At 34.4% G+C, this 21,787-nt stretch overlaps 1 protein-coding gene across 5 annotated transcripts in view; it reads right to left on the bottom strand.

Annotated features, from left to right (window-relative positions):
• Nucleotides 1-21,787, bottom strand: part of Ckap5 (cytoskeleton associated protein 5) — a 102,177-nt gene that overhangs the window by 54,458 nt on the left and 25,932 nt on the right. For 3 of the 5 annotated variants that reach the window (XM_021729613.3, XM_005329996.4, XM_021729616.3), the window contains exons 2-8: nucleotides 10,965-11,058; nucleotides 8,985-9,178; nucleotides 7,291-7,497; nucleotides 3,986-4,157; nucleotides 3,114-3,246; nucleotides 2,794-2,894; nucleotides 849-962 (exon numbers count right to left, since the gene is read on the bottom strand). In XM_021729613.3, the coding sequence (XP_021585288.1) occupies nucleotides 849-962; nucleotides 2,794-2,894; nucleotides 3,114-3,246; nucleotides 3,986-4,157; nucleotides 7,291-7,497; nucleotides 8,985-9,178; nucleotides 10,965-11,021 (978 nt within the window). In that variant the 5' untranslated portion in view covers nucleotides 11,022-11,058. Of the gene's footprint in view, nucleotides 1-848; nucleotides 963-2,793; nucleotides 2,895-3,113; nucleotides 3,247-3,985; nucleotides 4,158-7,290; nucleotides 7,498-8,984; nucleotides 9,179-10,964; nucleotides 11,059-11,514; nucleotides 11,601-21,787 lie in introns of all 5 variants that reach the window. The other 2 variants (XM_021729614.3, XM_021729615.3) reach the window with 1 other exon arrangement.

Genomic DNA, 21,787 nt, shown 5'->3' with positions numbered 1-21,787 from the left:
GAAAACCAAAAGAATGTTATCTCTGGAAAGATACCATAGGGCAGCAGTTCTCTAATATTTATACCCAAGAAGAACCAATGGATACTGCTGCAGGTAGGTAATAGGACCCTAAATTACAAAAATCTTTGCAACTATTCCTCTATATATCCACAGTGTTTGATCTCTACTTTAAGATTTTATTAAAAAAGAAAATACTGCATTAAAAAAAAACTGGCGGGCTGGGGATGTGGCTCAAGCGGTAGCGCGCTCGCCTGGCATGCGTGCGGCCCAGGTTCAATCCTCAGCACCACATACCAACAAAGATGTTGTGTCCGTCGAGAACTAAAAAATAAATATTAAAAATTCTCTCTCTCTTTAAAACAAAAAACAAAAAAACTGGCAACAACATTCAACTTGGGTGGACCTACACAACACCAAAGAACTATTCTCTAAAAATGATTCTTTCTAAGTATTTATTTACTTTATAATTGATCACATATTTCTTCACTTTGCTTGGCATGCTGATGATATAATACACTGTGGTATCATTTGCTATTTAATAAAAAAATACTGCATATCTAATATCTATACAATATTATATTCCACAGAATTATAGAACTATATTTTTGTTTTTAGATCAGGAAGACCCTCTTTTCTAATTTTTTAGAAGTTAAATCCTCCAAATTAACCTAGGACAATTTTAAAAAGCTTTAAAAAAATATATGTCTATAATCCAAATATCATCAATAGTGTTCCTTAAATGGCAATGTACTTGTGGTTAAAAAAAAAAAAATTACTGAATCACTAATGAAGGGAAATTCAATGGCCTGGGCTGTTAAGATAGCAATGCTGAAACTCCTCCCACTTACCTTCTTTAATGCTTTTACTAAATCTGCATAGTCACCAGCTTCCAATTTGGGGTTCTTCACTAGTACTTCTACAGCCTCCAGGGCTTCTTTTCTTTCTTGCCATTTTTTTGCTTCCTGTAAGACGCAAATGAGTCACTTGAAAGATAGCAGAATGAAAGCCTATTTTTTGCACCCTACTAATTCAAAAGTGCCAAAACAAAACATAACCTTTTGTTTTTAGAAACTTTGTTTAAAGTTAAAAAACAAAATTGCAAAACTGCTACCAATCAGAATATTTTGTTCATACATTTTTTGTGCACATATAACAATGTATTTTCAAAGATTTCATAACCTTAATATAAATACAATGTTGTACTTTTCCATCTCATTTACTAGGCAAATGTTAATAAATAGGCATCAAACAGAAAACATCATAAAAAGCATTTCTAGTCCATCTTATAGTGGCATAATTAAAATAAAGGAAATTCTATTTTGACAGCATTAAAAAGACAAGAATAATCATATAACCAGCAACCAAAACAGATCTAACTTTGGAAGTCAGTTTTCTGATTGTGAGTATACTAATCCTTCTTTTATGATTATAAAGTAGAATATGTTTAATTTGAGATCAAATAATCATTCAACAATTTGAACACCCATTATTTGAAAGAACAGGGAATAAAAAGATTATTGAGACCCTGGAGGAGATTATAATTTAATCCAATTTATCAAATGTTTATTTGTTAGAAGTTAATTAGATACTCAAGGAATTGATAGTATATCCAGAAATGTCTTCAATAAATAATTATGAGATCATAACTAGTACGAAGAACATGTACAAGCTGTTTTGTTACAGAACCAGAGAAATGAATTTACTTGAGGTGGTTAGGACCCTCCTGAAAAAGTGATGCTTAAGGTGAGGCTTAAAAGCTGAAGAAGTATTATTTGGAGAACTATTGAGAGAGGAATATTATTGGTAAAAAAACTGCATATGTTAATACCCAGTGGTTTTTTTAAAATGTTTTTTTAAGTTATTGATGGATCTTTATTTATTTATATGTGGTGCTGAGACTCAAACCCAGTGTCTTGCACATGCTAGGCAAGCACTCTACCACTGAACCAAAACCCCAGCCCAATACCCAGCGTTGTTTTTTTTTTTTTTTTAAATAGTGGTACTTTGCTATTGGGAGATGCCCAGCATGGCCTAAAACAGGAGAGAGAGAATAATCAGAGAAATAGCTGGAAGGTAAATGGGGTCTTCAAATGTGCCACAGATGGTCTCCATGTCCATAGAATGATTTCTAAGACCAGTAGAAGTCACTGAAGAGTTTTATCAGGTTTTAGTATGGTAAGTTTGCATTTTAAAAAATGGTACCTAAAATTACACTGAGAAATGTGACAGGAAGAGGGAAAAATAGATGGTGGTAATTGGCATAGGAAATTTTTTTTTTTTTCAAATGGACATATTAGCAATGTCTGGAGACATTTTTGATTATTATTATTTAAGGGAATGGTACTACTAGTGGGTAAATGCCACAGATGCTGCTAAATATCCTACAATGCACAGGAAGCTCCACCAAAATAGAGTTATCTGGGAAAAAAAAAAAAAAAAAAAAAAAAGGGCAACAGTACCAAGGTCAAGAAACCCTGGGTTAATGTAGTGGCAGTAGGGATGAAAAAAGGGGGATGAATTTTGAGAGCTATTTAGTGGTAAAATCAGATAACAAATGATGAAAAAGAACTCAAGAATAATGTTCTGATTTTTGGCAAAAAATGAAACGAAAAGAACCAAAATATTTGCATGTACAAAGTAGTATGGGAGCTAAGAAAGCAACTAACTCATCCTACTAAGGGAGATATAGTCTGCAGGGGAATATACCAGAAAAGGGCTCAGCGGAACATTTTCTAACTCTATCCAAGTAATTATTTAAAATGAAATAAATAAAAGAAGTTTAGCCATACTTACAATTTTGTCATAAAAGTCTTTGGGAAGTTTGGAAAGGATCTCTACTGCTTCCAAAAGCTCATAAGCATCTATTTGAGGCACCTCATCACCATCATCACCACCTTCGAGAAGGAAAAACAAAACAAAACAAACCTTAAAAATAGAAAGGTTTTACTTCAGTTACTAGTTCTTTCACACCCCTGAGGGGTAACAGTAATTAGTGCCACATGAAACTTAAAATTTATGAAAGTTAGTCCTTCAAAATATGCCCAGTAACAGAATCTTGTGGCAGTGGCAGTACTTACTAATTTTTATGGAAACTGGAGTTAAAATGAGCTTACCTCCCTCAGCATCTCCACCAGCAGACTGCTGCTGTTCCAATTTAGCTTCTAGTTCTTGTTGGGAACGCAGAAACCGACTTGGTTTAGGAGCACCTGTTGGCAGTTTGACCCATTCTTCTTCAAGTTCTTTCAACTGAAAATATAAAAATATTTTTATAAAACTTATCTACATTCTACCGTTAGAGAATAAACTTAATATTTATATTCACTTTATATTGGCACTCAATTTCTTATTTATGTGGCTTTCATAGGGCAAACAAGAAAAAATAAATATAAATTGTATATATTTTGTTGCTTAAGTCAAATCAACTTATATTTACTACACTGAAGATCTATGTCTCAAGCACTAATGGAAGAATAAAATCCACATTTTAAGACAATCTCATTAGTTCACGAATTCAGATTATATTCTGTCAGAAATGTCTCCAAAACTAATTTTAAGAAAAAGCCAGATATAATGTGCTTCACCAAAATAGAAAAGTCCAAGTCCTGCTACCTAATAGAAATATAAAGCGACATTTTAAACTGTTACAGATTTAACACTAGCATACAGGAATTAAGAATGGAGCTGGGGGGACTGGGGATATGGCTCAAGTGGTAGCGCGCTCGCCTGGCATGCGTGCGGCCCGGGTTCGATCCTCAGCACCACATACAAAGATGTTGTGTCCGCCGAAAATTAAAAAATAAATATTAAAAAAATTCTAAAAAAAAAAAAGAATGGAGCTGGGGGGCGGTAGCTCAGTGGTAAAGTGCTTGTATAGTATGTGGGATTATGTATAAGGACAGAAAAGGACAGAATATCAACAATGATAGAAAGGGAATATTTTCATATTAACCTTCTGCAAAGGAAAGTAGAGAACTTTGTGCCTTACCTGAACAGAATTTATATTTTGTAATGGGGGTCTCAGAGCATCCCGAATCCATCTATAAATCTCCACAGCAATTAGTTTGGCTTCATCTCGAACAGCCTTTTCTCGCGACTCAAAGAGTTTTGGCAATACTTTGATAATAGGCTTAAGCAAGATGATTTTGGAACCAAATTCACTAGAAGTAAAAAATTGGGGGAAAGAATCATCAACACCCAATGTACTTGGATTGGTTATGCATGCATGATTTTATACCATTTATTAATAGAGTTATATACGTTGAACTTTTTTTTTTTAAGGCAGCAAAAAGAAAAAAGGGGAGGGAGGAACTATGTATGTATTTGGGTGTCATCCTTAAAAGAGTATTTTTTAATGTCTAGGGCTCAAGATAACATTACCATTTTAAAATTAACTTTCTAGGTAGTCGGACAAGGAATAATTCAAACTATAAAGGACAAAGACATGTAGTATCTTAACTATATAAAAAAATCTAAAATAAGTAAGTTAGCTAATAAATATCTAGATGAGTGAAATCTACTTTAAGTAAACTTTAAATATTCTTATAATTAAGATAATTCACTCAACCAGAAGATCACAAATCCTGGCAGTGTTTCATTACTGATTTTGCTAGTATCATACTATAACTGTATGCAATTTAAATTAAATCTCTTTGCTTTAGTTTTTCATGGGGAAAATAATTGTAATCTGACTTCATTTAGAAAGGTATCATGCTGGGTGCGGTGTGGTGCATGCCTGTAATCCCAGCAGCTAGGGAAGCTGAGGCAGGAGGATTGTGTGTTCAAAGCCAGCCTCAGCAAAAGTGAGGCGCTAAGTGACTCAGGGAGACCCTGTCTCTAAATAAAATACAAAATAGGGCTGGGGATGTGGCTCAGTGGTCAAGTGCCCCTGAATTCAATCCCCAGTACCCTCCCCCCTCAAAAGTTATCATATTTAGAGCCAAGTAGGGATGCACATCTATAATCCCAGCAACTGATGCAGGAGTTGCATCAGGATGATTCAGGAGGATACCATGTTTGAGGCCAGCCTGGGAAATTTAATGGGATCCTCTTTCAAAATAAAATAAAAAGGCTGGGGATACAGCTCAGTAGTAGAACATCCCTTAAGTCAATTCCTAGTAGCAACATCCCTCAAAAAAGAAGATAGCATATTTAACCTTATATATCTATCACATAAAATTTAAGAACTTAAAAATATAGTATGTGATAGGTATATAAGTTTCAATTTTAGTTTTCTGAAATCACTACTAACATTTCTGAACAATAAATTCTGGAACAGGAAGGATTTACTTATGAAAGAAACACTGAATTTCTGAATGAGTAGTATGACCTAAATATATTGTTTATTATCTAACATGCATAAATGTATTTAATTTGCACAAATTTAACAAAATTGTTCAGCAATAGCTATATGCATATTCCAATAGATGAAAGAAAAATGTGAAAATACTTTCCCAAGAAAGTGATTTTTAACAATATTCCTGGCTATGGTATATATTTATAGATTAAAATAACTAAATGACTCTTAAATCTCCTTTAAAATGTCCTTTATGTTATTAGGAAAGAAATTTAACTTGGCTCAGTTGATCTTTAAGACTAAAGGAAAAATTAGAAATTATGGTGATCTTAAACCATTTAGTTTTGGGTTATTTAACATGATGCCTGAAGAACCTAATAATTGAGTCTCTTAAATCTTCCTTTGAACAAAAGAAGGGGGAATTCTTCCTTTATATTACTATTGTTTCATCTTATTCTTTTTTTTGTTTCTCTATCTTAGCCTATTTCTAAAAAATAGAAACAAATAGAGAGAGCAAATCCACATGGAAAATAATTACCATAACAAATCCAAACCTAATTTTGATACTAAACATATTACTATAGAAAAAAATTGAAAGGTTTAAAGTCTGTGTTAGGGACAACAGAATGCTTCTGAAACTTTTTTGAAGCTACCACTAACAAAGATAACTTGAAGAGATTTTGGAACTCCTAGTTTGGCTTCAAGGTTCAAAAAGATCAGATATCTACCTAGCTCCACTATAGATTCTGAAATGCTTTAGAATAATTAAGAACCACACCAGGATGGACTAAATAACAAAATCAATAATGAAGATAGAGCTAAGGATATAGCATGAGTGAGGCCCTGGGTAAGAGCCCCAGTATTAAAACAACTACTACTACTACTACTACTACTACTACTACTACTACTACTACTGCTGCCACTGCTGCTACTACAAGGAAATATCTAACAAGAAGAAATATCTAACTTGTTCTTTCCCTACTCTTATTTCCCAGTCAGTTAAAAGATGAAATAACTAGCGTATGTGATAGTTTAGACTAAAAACTTCTAATATAAAGGTAGAAGATTATAGTATATTTTGTATTTTATTAGGGAATGGCTCTACTGATACAAGCACAATTCTGATACTTAAGTCAATTTGCTAAATTTCTATGAGAAAGAATAAATATATTATTTGATTCTCATAAAATACATATGTACTCTAAGCTAGAAATAAGGAAGACTATCACATAAGTATCTAGGTGAAATCAATTTTTTGCAAAAGACAATATAAAAGTTTAAGACATAAATCAAAGTTAGTTTAACAACATTAAAGAATGATGATTTCACTGTTTTCTAAGGTGTCTAAAGTGGATAGTATTGGAGATAGGATATCAGATTAGAAGGACTGCCAAATCAGAAAAAAAGTACTGATCTAAGTCAGAGTTTCATAACAAATTGCAGCCACTTATTCCTGAACGAAGATTCCATTCATGAAAAGCTTCATGCCAAATGAGAAATTCTAGGTTTGAAAATGACTTATTATGTAAAACTCATTTTCTATTTGCTGTTGCTGTGCTTCTGCTTAAAAGCATATAGCTGTTTGCTTCCACTTTACCAAAAAAATATCTAAATCAAGATTTGCTATTGCCAACAAACTGTCTTCATAGCCAACACTTCAAAGTACATAAGTCTGTACTTGAGGACAGAAAAAGAAACTGGTGAAATACCTTGGGAGTACATTTCTACTAGATGGCTAATTTTGACTGGCTGACAAGTACCCCTGTTCATCTTCATTAGAAAGGGATTTAGAGAAAGTAATCATATAACACACTTGAAGGCTAAAACTACCCAATACAAAGTGCCACATTTGAGGAATGACTTCATCTTTTCCAAATCACTTTCCTGTTGTGGTATGCCAAGTCAAGTTTAGCAGTTTCCATTTCTGTTTAAATCAGGAACCCAAATTCAGTTGACATCCTCTAGTTAACAGAACTAAAGCAAAAGAAAAATCTTACCTTAAGGCTTTCCTCAGTGTCTCTATACAGGCCACAATTATCTTGGGGTTCTTATTGTCCAGGCCTTTTAGAAGCTCTTCTTGCACAGCCTCTCCTTTCTCAATCTCTATGTACATGAGACAAATCTCTATGCCAAGTTCCTTGGCTTTGGCTTTAGGCTGGTTGAATACTTTACTAACAACACCTGATACAACTTCTCCTGTGGTTCTACAACATAAACAAACACCACCAGACACAAAAGACATGCTTTAGTAGTCATGGAAATGGGGTATAGAAGTACTTTTACAAATGCTTCAAAGTAAATTTACATTTCAGAACATCAATAAAATCTTATGCAAACGACAGTTTAAGACATATCACACCATAGCTTCAGTTTATAAATGTAAAAAAATTCAAAGAAGAAAGCAAAAATGCCTTTAAATCCTATCCTATTTCCTATGTTTGATATCCATCCTTCTAGACCTTTCTCTAAAGCATGTCTCTCTCTTTCTCTCACGTATATGTGGATATACAAATATATGTTATAAAAATAAGAGTACAAAGTGTTTGCTTTTTGAAAAATTTTAAATCACTTTAAATACTTCTTTGGACAAGAGAATTTCTTCATACAAGGGCATAAAAAGATATATGTACCTTTAATATGAAAAGACTGCTCTCAATTCCTCAGCAAAGTTTTACAGTAACGATTTGAGTCTCCTCTAAATTAAATAAAATCTGTACTCCTGAGGACTAGAAGAATTGGGTGGGTTGGAATTATGTACAGGATTTGTCAAAAAAGTTGTTTCTGATATTAAAAAAAAATGAAAAAAGCAATGGTTTGCTGGTTAACTAAACTGTCATATGATTTCTTCCCTTTTTTTCTTAAAGTTTTTTTTAGTTGTTGAGAGACTTCATTTTATTCATTTATTTATAGGTGGTGTTGAGAATTGAACACAGTGCCTCATATGTCAGGCAAGTGCTCTACCACTGAGCCACAATCCCAGCCATATTGTTTCAATCTTTGAATCAAGTACATCTTTCTTGTGCATTTAAGTCGGGTCCCAACATCTTTCTTGTGCACTTAAGTCAGAATCCCAACTTTGATTAGTATCAAAGATTCTAAAAGACGTTAAAAAAAAAAAAAATTAGGTTTACGAGGTATAGGAAAGTGGGTAAATGCAAACTTCTCTCACCTGTAGCTCAAGTCAAACAAGCCACGAGTCACAGAGTTTTAGTCAGCGCTCCCTCTCTCAGGAGATAAAATGTCTAAACTTTAAGATAAAAGCTCAAGATCTGATTTCTATTTTTTGGGGGGAGGGGGTACAGGGGATTGAACCCAGGGGCATGTAACCACTGAGGTACATCCCCGGCCCTTTTTATTTTGAGACAGGGACTCAATAAGTTGCCTAGGTCCTTGCTAAGTTGCTGAGGCTGGCCTTGAACTTGTGATCCTCCTGCCCCATCCTTCTGAGCCACTGGGATTACTGTTGTGTGCCAATGTGTCCAGCTCTGACTTTTGTTTTAATCCTTTTAAAGAGATCCCAGGTACCAGTTAGACTTTGAAAGTGAAAACTATGAAAAACAAATATCAAGGAGTTACAAAAGTAAGAAAATTCTTATATTCTAAAACTATTAATAACTAAGGATTTATAAATACATGTAACCTGTATAGCTCCTGACAAGGATTGTTAGCAGAACAATTAGAAACTGCTTACTTTCCTGCTACGTGGGCATTTTCAACATAAACAAGTGCAGCTTCTAGTCCTTTCAGTTGAACCACTGCATTGGAATCAGTGACAAATTTTTTGATCAATCCTAAGAACTTGGACCATTCTGGGCTCTTTTCATCCTTTATTTTCTGGAAGATCTTCAGGGCTTCTTCATATCCACTTAATCTTGCTTTCCACAGCTAAAATAAAAGTAATATTTTTGAAATATTAATAATTTTGAAAATATAATGATATTATCTACTATTAATCTGGAAGAGAAGAAGTAAAACTGAAAATCTTATACAAGTAATTTGAACAAAGGACCCCATGAATGGAAACAAGAAAGGAGCTTAAGAAATTCAGATAATTTTCAAAAAAAGATAAATGTGTTTCATTTTATTTCCAAGTATTAGTTGCCATTGAAGATATTAAAACTCAAGCATGGGCTGGGGATGTGGCTCAAGCGGTAGCGCGCTCGCCTGGCATGCGTGCGGCCCAGGTTCGATCCTTAGCACCACATACCAACAAAGATGTTGTGTCCGCCGAAAACTAAAAAATAAAAATATTAAAAATTCTCTCTCTCTCTCTCTCCTCTCTCACTCTCTCTTTAAAACAAAAACAAAAACAACAACAAAAAAAATTCAAGCATAAGAAATCACACTGATGAAACTTCCTATTCTCCAAAGGATGCTATTTTTAAGCATCATTTGTGTAACATTAGGAAGTTCTATACTATACTATCAATTTAAGAAAAAATTTTACAGTTATACATAGATATAATATCTTTGTTTGTTCAATTTTATGTGGTGCTGAGGATCAAACCCAGGGCCACACTTGTGCAAAGCAAGTGCTCTACTGCTGAGCCACAACTCCAGCCCCTATACAACAGGTATTTAATACATAAAAACCAATATAGTTTTGGCCCTCCAGGAGTTTACATTCCAGTATTAGAGAAAGACTACTTTGTATGATTAAATACAAAGTAGCACAGTGGTAAAGTACTTGCCTAGAATGCATAAGGCCCTTGTGGGGAGGGGCCTGAATGATGGTGATTGTTACAGAGAATGAAGAAGTGGTTCTGTCTGAGGACACAGGAACTAAACTTTCAAATTTCTACTCTTCACAGGTAGAATTCTAATGATACAACTGTGTGAGTTAATAATTCTATTCTGTATTTTTAATAATCAACAACCATAAATTTAAATAATGAAGATTAAAGGAAACTAGTTGTTAAGAACACAAAACAGGTAACTTGAGAACTTAGAGGAGAATAAATTTACAAGGGAGAGAATGAAATACAAAAAAAAAAAAAAAATCTACTAACTGGTAGATATTTGTTGTTTTAAAAATTATTAAAGCCAGGCATCATGGTGTGTACCTATAAACCCAGCTACTTGAGAGGCCAAGGCAGGAGGATTGCAAACTGAGGCCAGAATGGACAATTTTGGGAGATCTTGTTTCAAAATAAAATTGCATGGGATGGGGATTTAGTTCATGGATAGAGCTCTTGCATAGCATGTACCTCGCTTATACTTCTTAAATGTACAACTTACTTTCCACTTCACTAATATATCTCCCTTCCTTCCTTCCTTTCATTTTTAGAACTGGGAATTGAAACCAGGGGCCTTTACTGCTAAGCTACATCCCCAGTCCTTTTTACTTTGGGACAGGTTCTTGCTAAGTTGCTGAGATTGGCCTGGAACCTGTGGTCCTCCTACTTCAACCTACTGAGCCACTGGGATTACAGGCATGCAGCACCATGCCCAGCTCTGTTTTCTTTCTTCAATTCTTTCCCAAAACTCAAAAATATTTTAAAAATTGAGCTGGAGACACCTATTTTCAAAGACATGAAATAACATGCATCTAAAAGGCACTAGTGTTTTTTGAAACTGCCAATGTTTTCACATGCTTCTAAGTAAGAGAGCAATCCCATTGGTGCCAAAACAAGTCAATAACACTGAAATTTAAATTTCAGATGAATCTTACCTTGTGTTCACATTTTTGATCAACTGGCAATTTCAACCATTCACTGTCATCTCCCATTGTGCTTCCAGTTTTTCCTTGGAATTAAAAGTAGTTCCTAGTCAGATAAAAGTAGACACTTATTATTTCCAGCAATCAACTTGTCTCTTAAGACAAAATTCTTTTTCTCAATTATTTTATATTGTATGCAATGCAAGAGTAAAAAGTCCATTCTCTGATCAAATGCTCATTTAATTCCATTAACAGAACATTTTCTAAAAACAACAACAAAAAAAAGGTAATCAAAAAATCTAAATCCAAATCAAGGTTAAGCATTTTTTAAAAAAATGGTTATATATTTTGCCAAAGGAAAACTTAGATATATGACCAAACTAAAATAAAATCAAAGACCTAAACTACTTGGCCTTTTAATGAGTGTGGAAGACCAAAATATGCCACTCCAAAATCTATTTTTTTGGCATATTTCCATCTGGTCATTCAGAAAAGTTTAGACATGGGAATAGCTCTGAAAAGCTATCCTTTTAAGAAGTTAATAAATACACAGGTAACCTACACTAGTAAATAGCAGAGGCAAGCAGAGGTCTTTTCTCTGAGGTCTTCCATCTGTCTAAAAATAGGATTTGGGGATGATGGTATCACCTGGAACAGAGAAAGATTGCCACAGATGTTACTTATTCTTCTGAGGGTAGTTTACATGAGAGACTTTATCAGCTTAAGGAGACAAGTTTCTATTTGCTGTGCTCTCCTCTCCTGCCTCCAAAAGCCCTGAGTCCCTATTCCTTTCTGTAGCTTAGGATGTTATAAAAACTTCAATCACTTCCCACATAATATGTTCATTAATTCAATTATCAAACTTTCAGAGGGCAAAGAAAAAAAATTTCTCTCCCCTAAAAGAGAACAAGAAAAGAGTTTTGGAGAAATCATTCTTTCAATTGTTCACCTAAAATTCCTTATAGAGGGTGGTGGTGTATGCCTGTAATCCCATTGGCCAAGGAGGTTGAGGTAAGAGGATCACAAGTTCAAAGCTAGCTTCAGCAACTTAGCAAGGTCCTAAGCAACTTAGTGAGACCCTGTCTCTAAATAAAAAGGGCAGGGGATGTGGCTCAGTGGTTAAGTGCCCCTGGGTTCAATCCCTAATACAAATAATAAAGGGAAAAATCTCAATGCTACACAACTCTCTATCTAATTCCAGTAAATATGATTCTAGTCCATGTTTACATAAATTAGCAAAAAATTAAATCCCTGAGTATTCCTTTATAAATGTTGCATTTTTATTAAGGTTTATAGTCCATGTTCCTTTAACAAATGCTATCAATTTAGTAACACCCTTTTTTTCTGATTACAGAAAAAAAAGTAATGTATGTTAAATGAAAAAAATTTAGTACCTACTGAAAATACACAAGGAAGTAAAGTACTGAAACATAATTTACCGCCTAATAGTTACCAATTAGTAATTGCAATGAATGCAGTGTATAAATTATATGAAAGAGCTGTGTGTGCAATGGTGCAGGCCTGTAATCCCATCACTTGGGAGGCTGAGGCAGAAGGCTTACAAATTAGAGGCCAGTTTCAGCAACTTGACAAAACTCTTTGGTCTCAAAAATAAAAAACAAAAAGGTCTGGGATGTAGCTCAGTTGTAAAGCACCTCTGGGTTCAATACTCAGTACCACTAAATAAATTAATAAATTAATTTTTAAAATGAATAAGAAAGATAATCCTCTTGTAACATTTCTCTTACCACGGACATTTCCCCCTATTTGAGAATGTGACTTAATATCTACATAGCACTTCATAGAAGAGATCCTGCTAACCTCTCTATTCCCAATCCTGGTTTCACATAAAATATATTTTCAGTAAATACTTGTTTAACAAATATATACTGAGGTAATTTCTATTATGAATTGGGTACTGGGCAAAGTCCTTTTAAATGTGTTATTACACCTGTATTAACATCAACTACATGGGGAAAAAAGGGTATTTTCCCCACTTCACATACTATCTTCATAAAGATTAAGTAATTTGCCAAAACAACACAACTGGTAGGCAGTGTAATTATATCTTATTCCTTCCTTTCAAAAGAAGGAGATATTTCAGGAAAAGTTATATTTATATAAAAAGAAACCTGAATTGTGGAAGTTTTGTTTGTTTTGGTACTGGGAATTGAAATTACTGAGCTATATTCCCAGTCTTATTTATTTATTTTGGTACTAGGGTTTAAATCCAGGGTCTTTTAACAACAAAGCCACATCCCCAGCTCTCTTTTTTTATTTTGAGACAGGATCTCACTAAGTTACCTAACCTGCTAACATCTCAATTCAAACTTTTCAAATTCTATAGTGAAGGACTGTCCCCTCCTCCATAACTTGCTAAGTTGCTGAGGTTGGCCTTGAACCTGGGCTCCTCCTGCTTTAGCCTCTGGGGTTACAGGTATGTATCAATGTACCTGGCAGCAATGTGTTTTAGAGTGAGTCAAATCATAATATAGGATCTGAAGAAACTCAAATTCAGCAATGGTGGGACAAACTAGTGCAGTAATGTGGACAACAGTATAGGATTATCTAAATTGAAGATGCATGCAATTCACCATCCAGCAATTTCATTTCCAGGTATATATCCTAAAAACTGATGCAAAGGGGCTGGGGCTATAGCTCAGAGGTAGAGCGCTTGCCTAGCATGGATGAGGCACTAGGTGTGGTTCTCAACAACTCATTAAAAAAAAAAAAGTTATTAAAAAATGTTTAAAAAAATTGGATTGGGGTTATGGCTCAGTGGTAGAGTGTTTGTCTAGCACATGCAAGGTCCTGGGTTTGATCCTCAGCACCACATAAAAATAAATAAATAAAAGTATTGTGTCCAACTTCAACTAAAAAATATTTTAAAAAATTTTTTAAAGTACAATGAATATATAGTGATGTATTCACAAAGTGAAATATTAAATACCAGTGAAAAAGAATGAATTATGAAGTGCTTTTCAAACTCTATAGTGAAGGACTGTCCCCCCTCCATAATTAATTGTACACGCATGTTTATAAAATACACCAAAATTATTAGATTTTAAAATTCCCAAGGTAAATGCAAAACGGTCCAGTTGCTATGTAAACAATTTTGCACTTCCTCAAAATATTAAACACAAAATTGTCATTTGATCCCACAATTCTACTATAGCCTAAACCAAAAACCAGCCCAAATATCTATCAAAAGATGAATAAACAGTGATATGTACATGCAATGAAATATCACTCTGCCATAAAAAGGAACAAAATACTGATAAAGCTACACCATAGATGAATCTCAAAAACAATACGTTAAGTGAAACAATATGTTAAGCCAAAGAGAAAAGATCCCACACTATATGAAACAGATAAATCTATACAGAAAACATGCAGACTGGTGGCTGCCAGGAGTTTGGAAGAGTGGGGAATGAATAGAAAATGCTGAGAGGATGAGGGAGTACTAACAGGTTCTTTGGAATGATGGAAAGGTTTTGGAACTAGATTAGAAGTGGTGGATATACAACATGGGGAATGCACTAAATGTCACTAAGTTGTTCATTTAAAAATGGTTAATTTGAGGGCTGGGGAAGTGTGCTCTAAGAGCTGAGTGCATAGCTCAGTTGGATCAGTAGTAAAGTGCTTGCCTAGCACATGTGAGGCACTAGGTTCGATCCTCTTTACTACATAAAAATAAATAAAGGTATTGTGTCCATCTAAAATATAACAAAAAATTTTAGAAAAAAAATGGCTAATAGGCCCTGGGTTCAATCCCCAGGACTACTTTAAAAATAAATAATTAAATTTTGTTATATGAATTTTACCTCAAATTACTTTTTAAAAAGTTCCTCTAGGTGATTCTAATGTGCAGCCTGGGATGAAAATCTCTAAATTTACTTAGTAAAAATCTGAACTGCAAAAGTAACCTTTACCTATCAGACTATTTTTCAAAGAGAAACATTCAATGAAAGTTTGAAAATACTCTACAACCAAGATCATGTAAATAATAATATTCAGTTGTCATATTCTGAGTTCACTACAATACTTTTTGTTCCTGTTGTCCTATTCTCCTTTCAGAAACACAAAGGAAATGGCCAAACTAACTACCCCATATAAAATTTAGATGCATTGTGTTATATATTCAGAAATGACATCTGCTATTTTATAACCTGGTTTTTAAAAAGTTGTTCATGATTTTCTTCCTTCTTATGCAAAGGAAAGGCTTGCTGTATACTAAAAACTTATATGGCCACTAAAATAATGGATTCAGTGTTTGTGTATACACGTGACACTCAGCACTCTTGGTCTTTGTCTTTGTTCAGGATTGATATACTAAGAAAAAAAAAGAACTTCATTAACTTTTCCCCATAATTAATTTTAAAATATTTTCAGAATTTTCCACACACAAAAAATACATAGTATATGTGTCAATGAGTTATGAAGTATTACAATAAAACCAATCTAAAAATTGGAACACTGTCATTACTGTACCTGTGTGTTTCTTCCCACCACATCCTTTTTCCCACAGAAGCCCATTTCTGAAATGTTTGGGTTTATGCCTTAATCACATATCCCTAAGTAATAAAATTAACTGTGAATGATCATTTGTGAGCTCTAGAAAAAAGGTTATACTGTATGTAGTCTTCTGTAACAAGTTATTTCACAATTTTGCTTGTGAAAAATAATCTGATGGTCCACTTTCAGGATATAGTATTTTGCCTTAAGTGTAAAATCAGAGGTAAGATAAAATCACAATCATTTTGAGCTTCCCAACCTGTATCCAATTGTAGCCATTTTAACTACAGCCCTTCCTTTGCCGCCCCAATTTTAAAATTAGCCAATCAGGCATATTGTAACCCCAAGCTCCTTCTATCAGAGCAGGGGCAGTGCTGCCTTAACGATGAAAACAGGCAGACTACCAGCCCAAGCGTGCTTGCTTGTCAGACTCTGTTCAGTAGCACACCCTTCTGCAGAAGTAAAAAGTTTGGCTTTCAGGGCTGGGGATGTGGCTCAAGCGGTAGCCGGCTCGCCTGGCATGCGTGCGGCCCCCGGGTTCAATCCTCAGCACCACATACAAACAAAGATGTTGTGTCCACCAAAAACTAAAAAATAAATATTAAAAATTCTCTCTCTCTTTAAAAAAAAAAAAAAAGAAAATGTTAAAAAAAAAAGTTTGGCTTTCTGAGTATGTGCCTAATTTCTTTGTGGGCTTGTTGTTGTTTGTTTGTTTGTTTTGGATACCAGGGATTGAAATCAGGGGCACTCAAACAAGAAACCACATCCAAGGCCCTATTTTGTATTTTATTTAGAGTCAGGGTCTCACTGAGTTGCTTAGTGCCTCCAGGTTTTGAAGGCTGCAATCCTACCGCTTCAGCCTTCAAGCAGCTGGGATTACAGGCATGCATGCGCCACTGTGCCTGTCTACGTGCCTAATTTCTTGAGGCATCCCCATGTTTCCGACACTTGATCAAGTAGTATACTATATAGTTCAGTGCTATTGGAAGTGTGCACTAAGAGCTGAGGGCATAACTCAGTTGTAGAATGTCTGTCTAGCATGCACAAGCCCTGGGTTAGATCCTGAACACTGCAAAGAAACAAAACAAAACAAAAAAAGTGTGGTCCAAAGTCTTGTGCTGGCTCACAAACTATAATCAGAGATGAATACAGAAAGAGAGCTAAACATCTTAGAAATTTTCATAGGATCTGGTCTAACTTCTTTGATTTTGATAGGTTTATTCAGCAAGGTTCAAGTGTAAATCCAATAAGGAGAGTAAGAGGATGGAAAATAAAGTTGGGAAGTAGTCAAGTTTAGAACCTGGAAGGCTTTTGTAAGCAAATATTAAGTAACTTGGATTTTTTTTTTTTTTTTTTTTTTGGTGTGTGTGTGTGTGTGTGTGTGCTGGGAATTGAACCCAGGGCTTTGTGCATGTGAGGCAAGCATTCTACCAAGTGAGCTATATCCCCAGCCCAGGAATTTGGATTTTAACCCAAGGACAAAAGATTCTGGAGGACTGTTGGTGATAAAATTACACATTATCAAACTTGTTTTCTTTTTTTCAGAGATAATATAAATATCAAACAATATAAAGAATACCTTGGAATACAGTAGAGATAGAGGGAAAACAGGTTGCAAGAAAGGTCTAAATAAAATGATGGTAGCTTGCAAATATCAAAGCAGGCCCTTGTTGAGTGAATGTCGAAGAAGTTTAAGAGAGTGATGGAGAAGGGGTCTTGGACAAACTGAGCTGGACATGCACAGTAAACAAGTATAGATGTGAGCAGCAGTTAGAGATTCAAGCCTGGAGCTCAAGAAGGAGATGTAACACAATGATTAAAATTTGGAGTTATTATATAGATTATGTTTATTACTTTCAGTTTCTGCCTGTGAATCTCAAGAAAAAAGAATTCTTTATCTTTAAAACCACTAATGATTTGCCGGGCATGGTAGCAAATGTCTGTAATCCCGGCAATTTAGGAGGCTAAAGCAAGAGAATCACAACTTCAAGACCAGCCTCAGCAACTTAGTGAGGTCCTCAGCAATTTAGAAGACCCTATACCCATTTGATTCAAATGTATGATATGTCAAGATAATTGTATCGTCATGTGCAACTAATAAACAAAAATTAATATAAAAAATAAAATAAATAAAATAAAAAATTTAAAGGGCTGAGGATGTGATTCAGTTGTTGAGCATCCCTAGGTTCAATCTCCAGTACCAAAACAAATAAATAAAACAAAAACCCCATTACCAACTTGAGGTGAGACCTTGGGTAAATATACTTAGGCAAATGTACATTGCCTCAGCACACTTTCATGTGAAGGAGAGAGAGAATAGTACCCACCTATTGGAAGTGTGCTCTAAGAGCTGAGGGCATACCTCAGTTGGATCATTGTGGATTACGTGTTAGTTCTTGTAAAACTCTTAGACTATGTACTTAGCATTCAGCAAGAGTACAATAAATGGTCTTATTTTATTGTCATTATAAGTATTTGGCATTCCCAATTTGAAAATATTTCATTTTAAATTACATTTGACTTTATTTTGCAAATTAATAGAATTAAAAGAACAAACACAAATATCTCAAAATAAATTTAGTTAGAACATTTTGTTCATAAGTTACTTGAAAATGATACACTCATTAATAAGTCAAAAACACTTGAGGGGCTGGGATTATGGCTCAGTGGTAGAGCACTTGCCTAGCCATGTGTGAGACACTGGGCTCCATTTTCAGCACTGCATATAAATAAATGAATAAAATAAAGGTTCATCAACATCTAAAAAAAATTAAAAAAAACAAAAACAAAAAAAACACCCCAAAACATTTGAAAGAAAATAAAATGTACTATAACATATAGACTTTTGTTATAAACACTTTCTTTACTTTTATTTATGCATTTGCAAATTAAAGAACTGAAACTGAAAGCCCCCCCTTTGTTTAGTTAATACATGAGGGCAAGGTTCTCTTGTTTGTGCAAATATAAGATGAAATTAACACTGTTCTCATTTTGTCTTACTAGTCTACAAAAGGATTTTTTTTTTATCTGTGCCACTAACCTGTGAAGTCTAAAAGCACTTTTGGAGAATACTTTTTTTTCTTTCTTTCAATTGTACATGGACACAATACCTTTTATTTATTTATTTATTTTTATGCAGTGCTGAGGATCAAATCCAGTGCCTCATATAAATGCTAGGCAAGTGCTCTACCACTGAGCTACACCCCAGAGAATACTTTTTAATGCATAAAATATAACACTATTAAAATTATGTTCGAACATATTTTAAAATGTGAATAATGATTGGGCTTCTCCACTAATATACTAAATAATAGGCGTTATTTAGCAGGTTTAATAACTACTGTTATTCTGAAGTTACAGTGAGCAAAAATATTTTGACATATTGTGTCACACTTTCCGTCGCATTTTATAATGTTTTTAAATATCTTAAGGTACACTGAGCTATATCCCCAGCCCTTTTAATTCTTTATTTTGAAATAGGGTCTTGCTAGAGGCTTGCCTTGAACTAGCAACATTCCTGCCTCAGCCTCACAAGTCCCTGGGATTACAGATGTGGGCTACCAGGTGCAGCACGTTCTGATTTCATGTCTTTTTTTTTTTTTCTTTTAAAGGTGTTAGTAATGTGGCTCTTCCCTATTAAACTACATGTAAGATGCTCTTAAGCAAGAACTTTATTTATCTCTATACTCACAAATTAAAAAAAAAAAAAAGGCTGTGGTTGTATCTCAGTGGTAGAGTGCTTGCCTAGTACCTGTGAGACACTGGGTTTGATGCTCAGCACCACATAAAAATAAATAAAATAAAGGTATTTTGTCCATCTACAACTAAAAGAAAACATATTTAAAAAAGAAAAGAAAATGGGATAAAGCAAGCATCATTATCCTCTTTTTACATATAGGAAAACAAGAGTGCAGTTAAATATGTTGTCCAAGGTCACTTAAGTAGGGGAGACTGGCCTATAGGAGGTTCTTGATTCCTAGTATAGTGAAATTACTACAATTTATTTACATATAGCTTCTAGATAAATACATACTTAAAACCATTCACACTTTATAAATAAGACATATTTTAATGATTACCTAACCCAACGAAAATAAAAGAATAAATGAAAGTATATGTGAAAAATAGTTTATTTGCTCCCAAAAGATTTAGGTCCAGAATAGGGTAAAGAAAATAGATTTAGTGGTTGCCTAGGACTTGAATGTTTGAAGGTATTGGTAGTGGTGGTAGTGTTTGATGGCTAAGATGACTAAGAGGTATGAGAATTTCTTTTTGAGGTAATGAAAATTCTTAAGTTGTATATGGTGATGGTTAACACAAATGGGTATACTAAAGGCCAATGATTTACATACTTTTAATGGGTTAACTGCATAGTAGTAAATTATATTCCTCAGTAAGGCTGTTTTAAAAAAAAAAAAAAACCAAAAAACTAATAAGCCAGGTGCAGTGGTGCATCCGGTAATCCCAGCAACTTGGGAGGCTGAGGCAGGAAGGATCCCAAGTTCAAAGCCAGCCCTAGCAACTTAATGAGGCCTAAGCAACCTATTGAGATCCTATTTCAAAATATCAATTAAAAAAGGCTGGGATGTGGCTTAGTGGTTAAGTACCCCTGTTTCAATCCCTGGTACATTAAAAAAAAAAAAAATTCACTCAATCTCCTTTCTAGTAAATAATAATATTCTCAAGGAATTTACAAATTTAAAAATTATATAAACAACATATAATATAAAATATACTGTAAACAAATCATTATAATATGAAATATATTGTAGATGGAAAATGCACAAGAAGGGACAATAGGGTCACGGTAGTTCAAAGGTAGGATTAACAGCATGTGAGGGATCATCAGTGAGAACATCATAGAAAGGATCACATTTGAACTCAGTGATGAATGTTAGGTGGAATTTTTTCTTTTAAACAGCTGGTAGAAGCCAGGGGTGGCAGCACAACCCTGTAATCCCAGCAACTTGGGACATTGAAGGAAGAGGATCACAAGTTTAAAGCCAGCCTGGCAACTTAGCAAGGCCCTAAGCAATTTAGCAAGACCCAATAAAAAGGGCTGGGGTTGTGGCTCAGCTGTAGAGTGCTCGCCTCACATGTGTGACACCCTGGGTTTGACCCTCAGCACCACATAAAAATAAATAAGTGAATAAAGGTGTTGTGTCCAACTACAACTAAAAAATGAATATTAAAAAAAAATGTAGGGCTGGGGCTATAGCTCAGTGGTAGAGCGCCTGCCTCGAACGTGTGAGGCACTGGGTTTGATCCTCAGCACCACATATAAATAAATAAATAAATGTTGTGTTCATCTACAACTAGAAAAAATATATATTTTTTAAATGCAAAAACTTTATAAGATCAGAAAGGGAGACTATGGTCAGATCATGGAGATAATTAAATTATGCTAGACAGCAGGAAATGCTGGTTAATTGAAGCAAGGCAATAACATGATCCTACTTATTCAGATACATAAACTTAAATAGAATGAATCGGAAATGAAGCAAAATAGAGGTTTTATAGAAAATTATTGCAGTACTACAGGACTAAAATTGTGGTGCACACCTTAATTCCAGTGGCTCAGGAGGCTGAGGCAGGAGGATCATGAGTTCAAAACCAGCCTCAGTAACTTAGCAAGGTCCTAAACAATTTGGCAAGTTCCTGTCTCAAAATAAAAATTAAAAAGAGCTGGGGTTAAGTGGTTAAGCACCCTGGATTCAATACCTGATTAAAAAAAAAAAAAAAAAAAAAAGAGCCAGAACTGGAGGTCTTGACAATAGAAATGGAAAGGGGTGGGGCAGGGGAAACTGAAGTCTCTGGGAGGACAGGCAAGGAATTATGATGAGTTTGGCTTTAGACTTCGGAACTCTGATCTTCAAGTGATTAAAAATATGGTACCAGGAATGAAAAGAGGGATCTGAATTTTATAAACATAAACATAGAAAATCAAATTTTTTCATTAAGTATCAGGGTTTGATGCCTTGAGAGCAAATAATATTGCCAAGAAACATAAACATTAGTAAGATTTTAATCTGAACTATATATCATGCTTGCTTATATAGTTCATACAATCTAGTCCTTATTGAAATATCTAAAATTTCAAATTGTTCAGTGAGGTTTTACCCCAGTTTAAAACAGAGGCAAAGGAAAGAAGACCAGCTAAAATATATATGTTCTACAGCAATATCATCACCTTACCCCACTGATAATATCTAATGTCTCAAAGAGCTCAAATACCATATAGCTTACCCTGTTACCGAAAAAGTTTAGATGCAATTGATTTTAGATCAGAGTTTAAGAAATATTTTCAAAGTTGTACATAA

The sequence above is a fragment of the Ictidomys tridecemlineatus genome, chromosome 4 (genome assembly GCF_052094955.1).
Source record: "Ictidomys tridecemlineatus isolate mIctTri1 chromosome 4, mIctTri1.hap1, whole genome shotgun sequence".
Taxonomy (NCBI): Eukaryota; Metazoa; Chordata; class Mammalia; order Rodentia; family Sciuridae; genus Ictidomys; species Ictidomys tridecemlineatus.
This window is presented reverse-complemented; position numbering and strand designations above follow the sequence as displayed.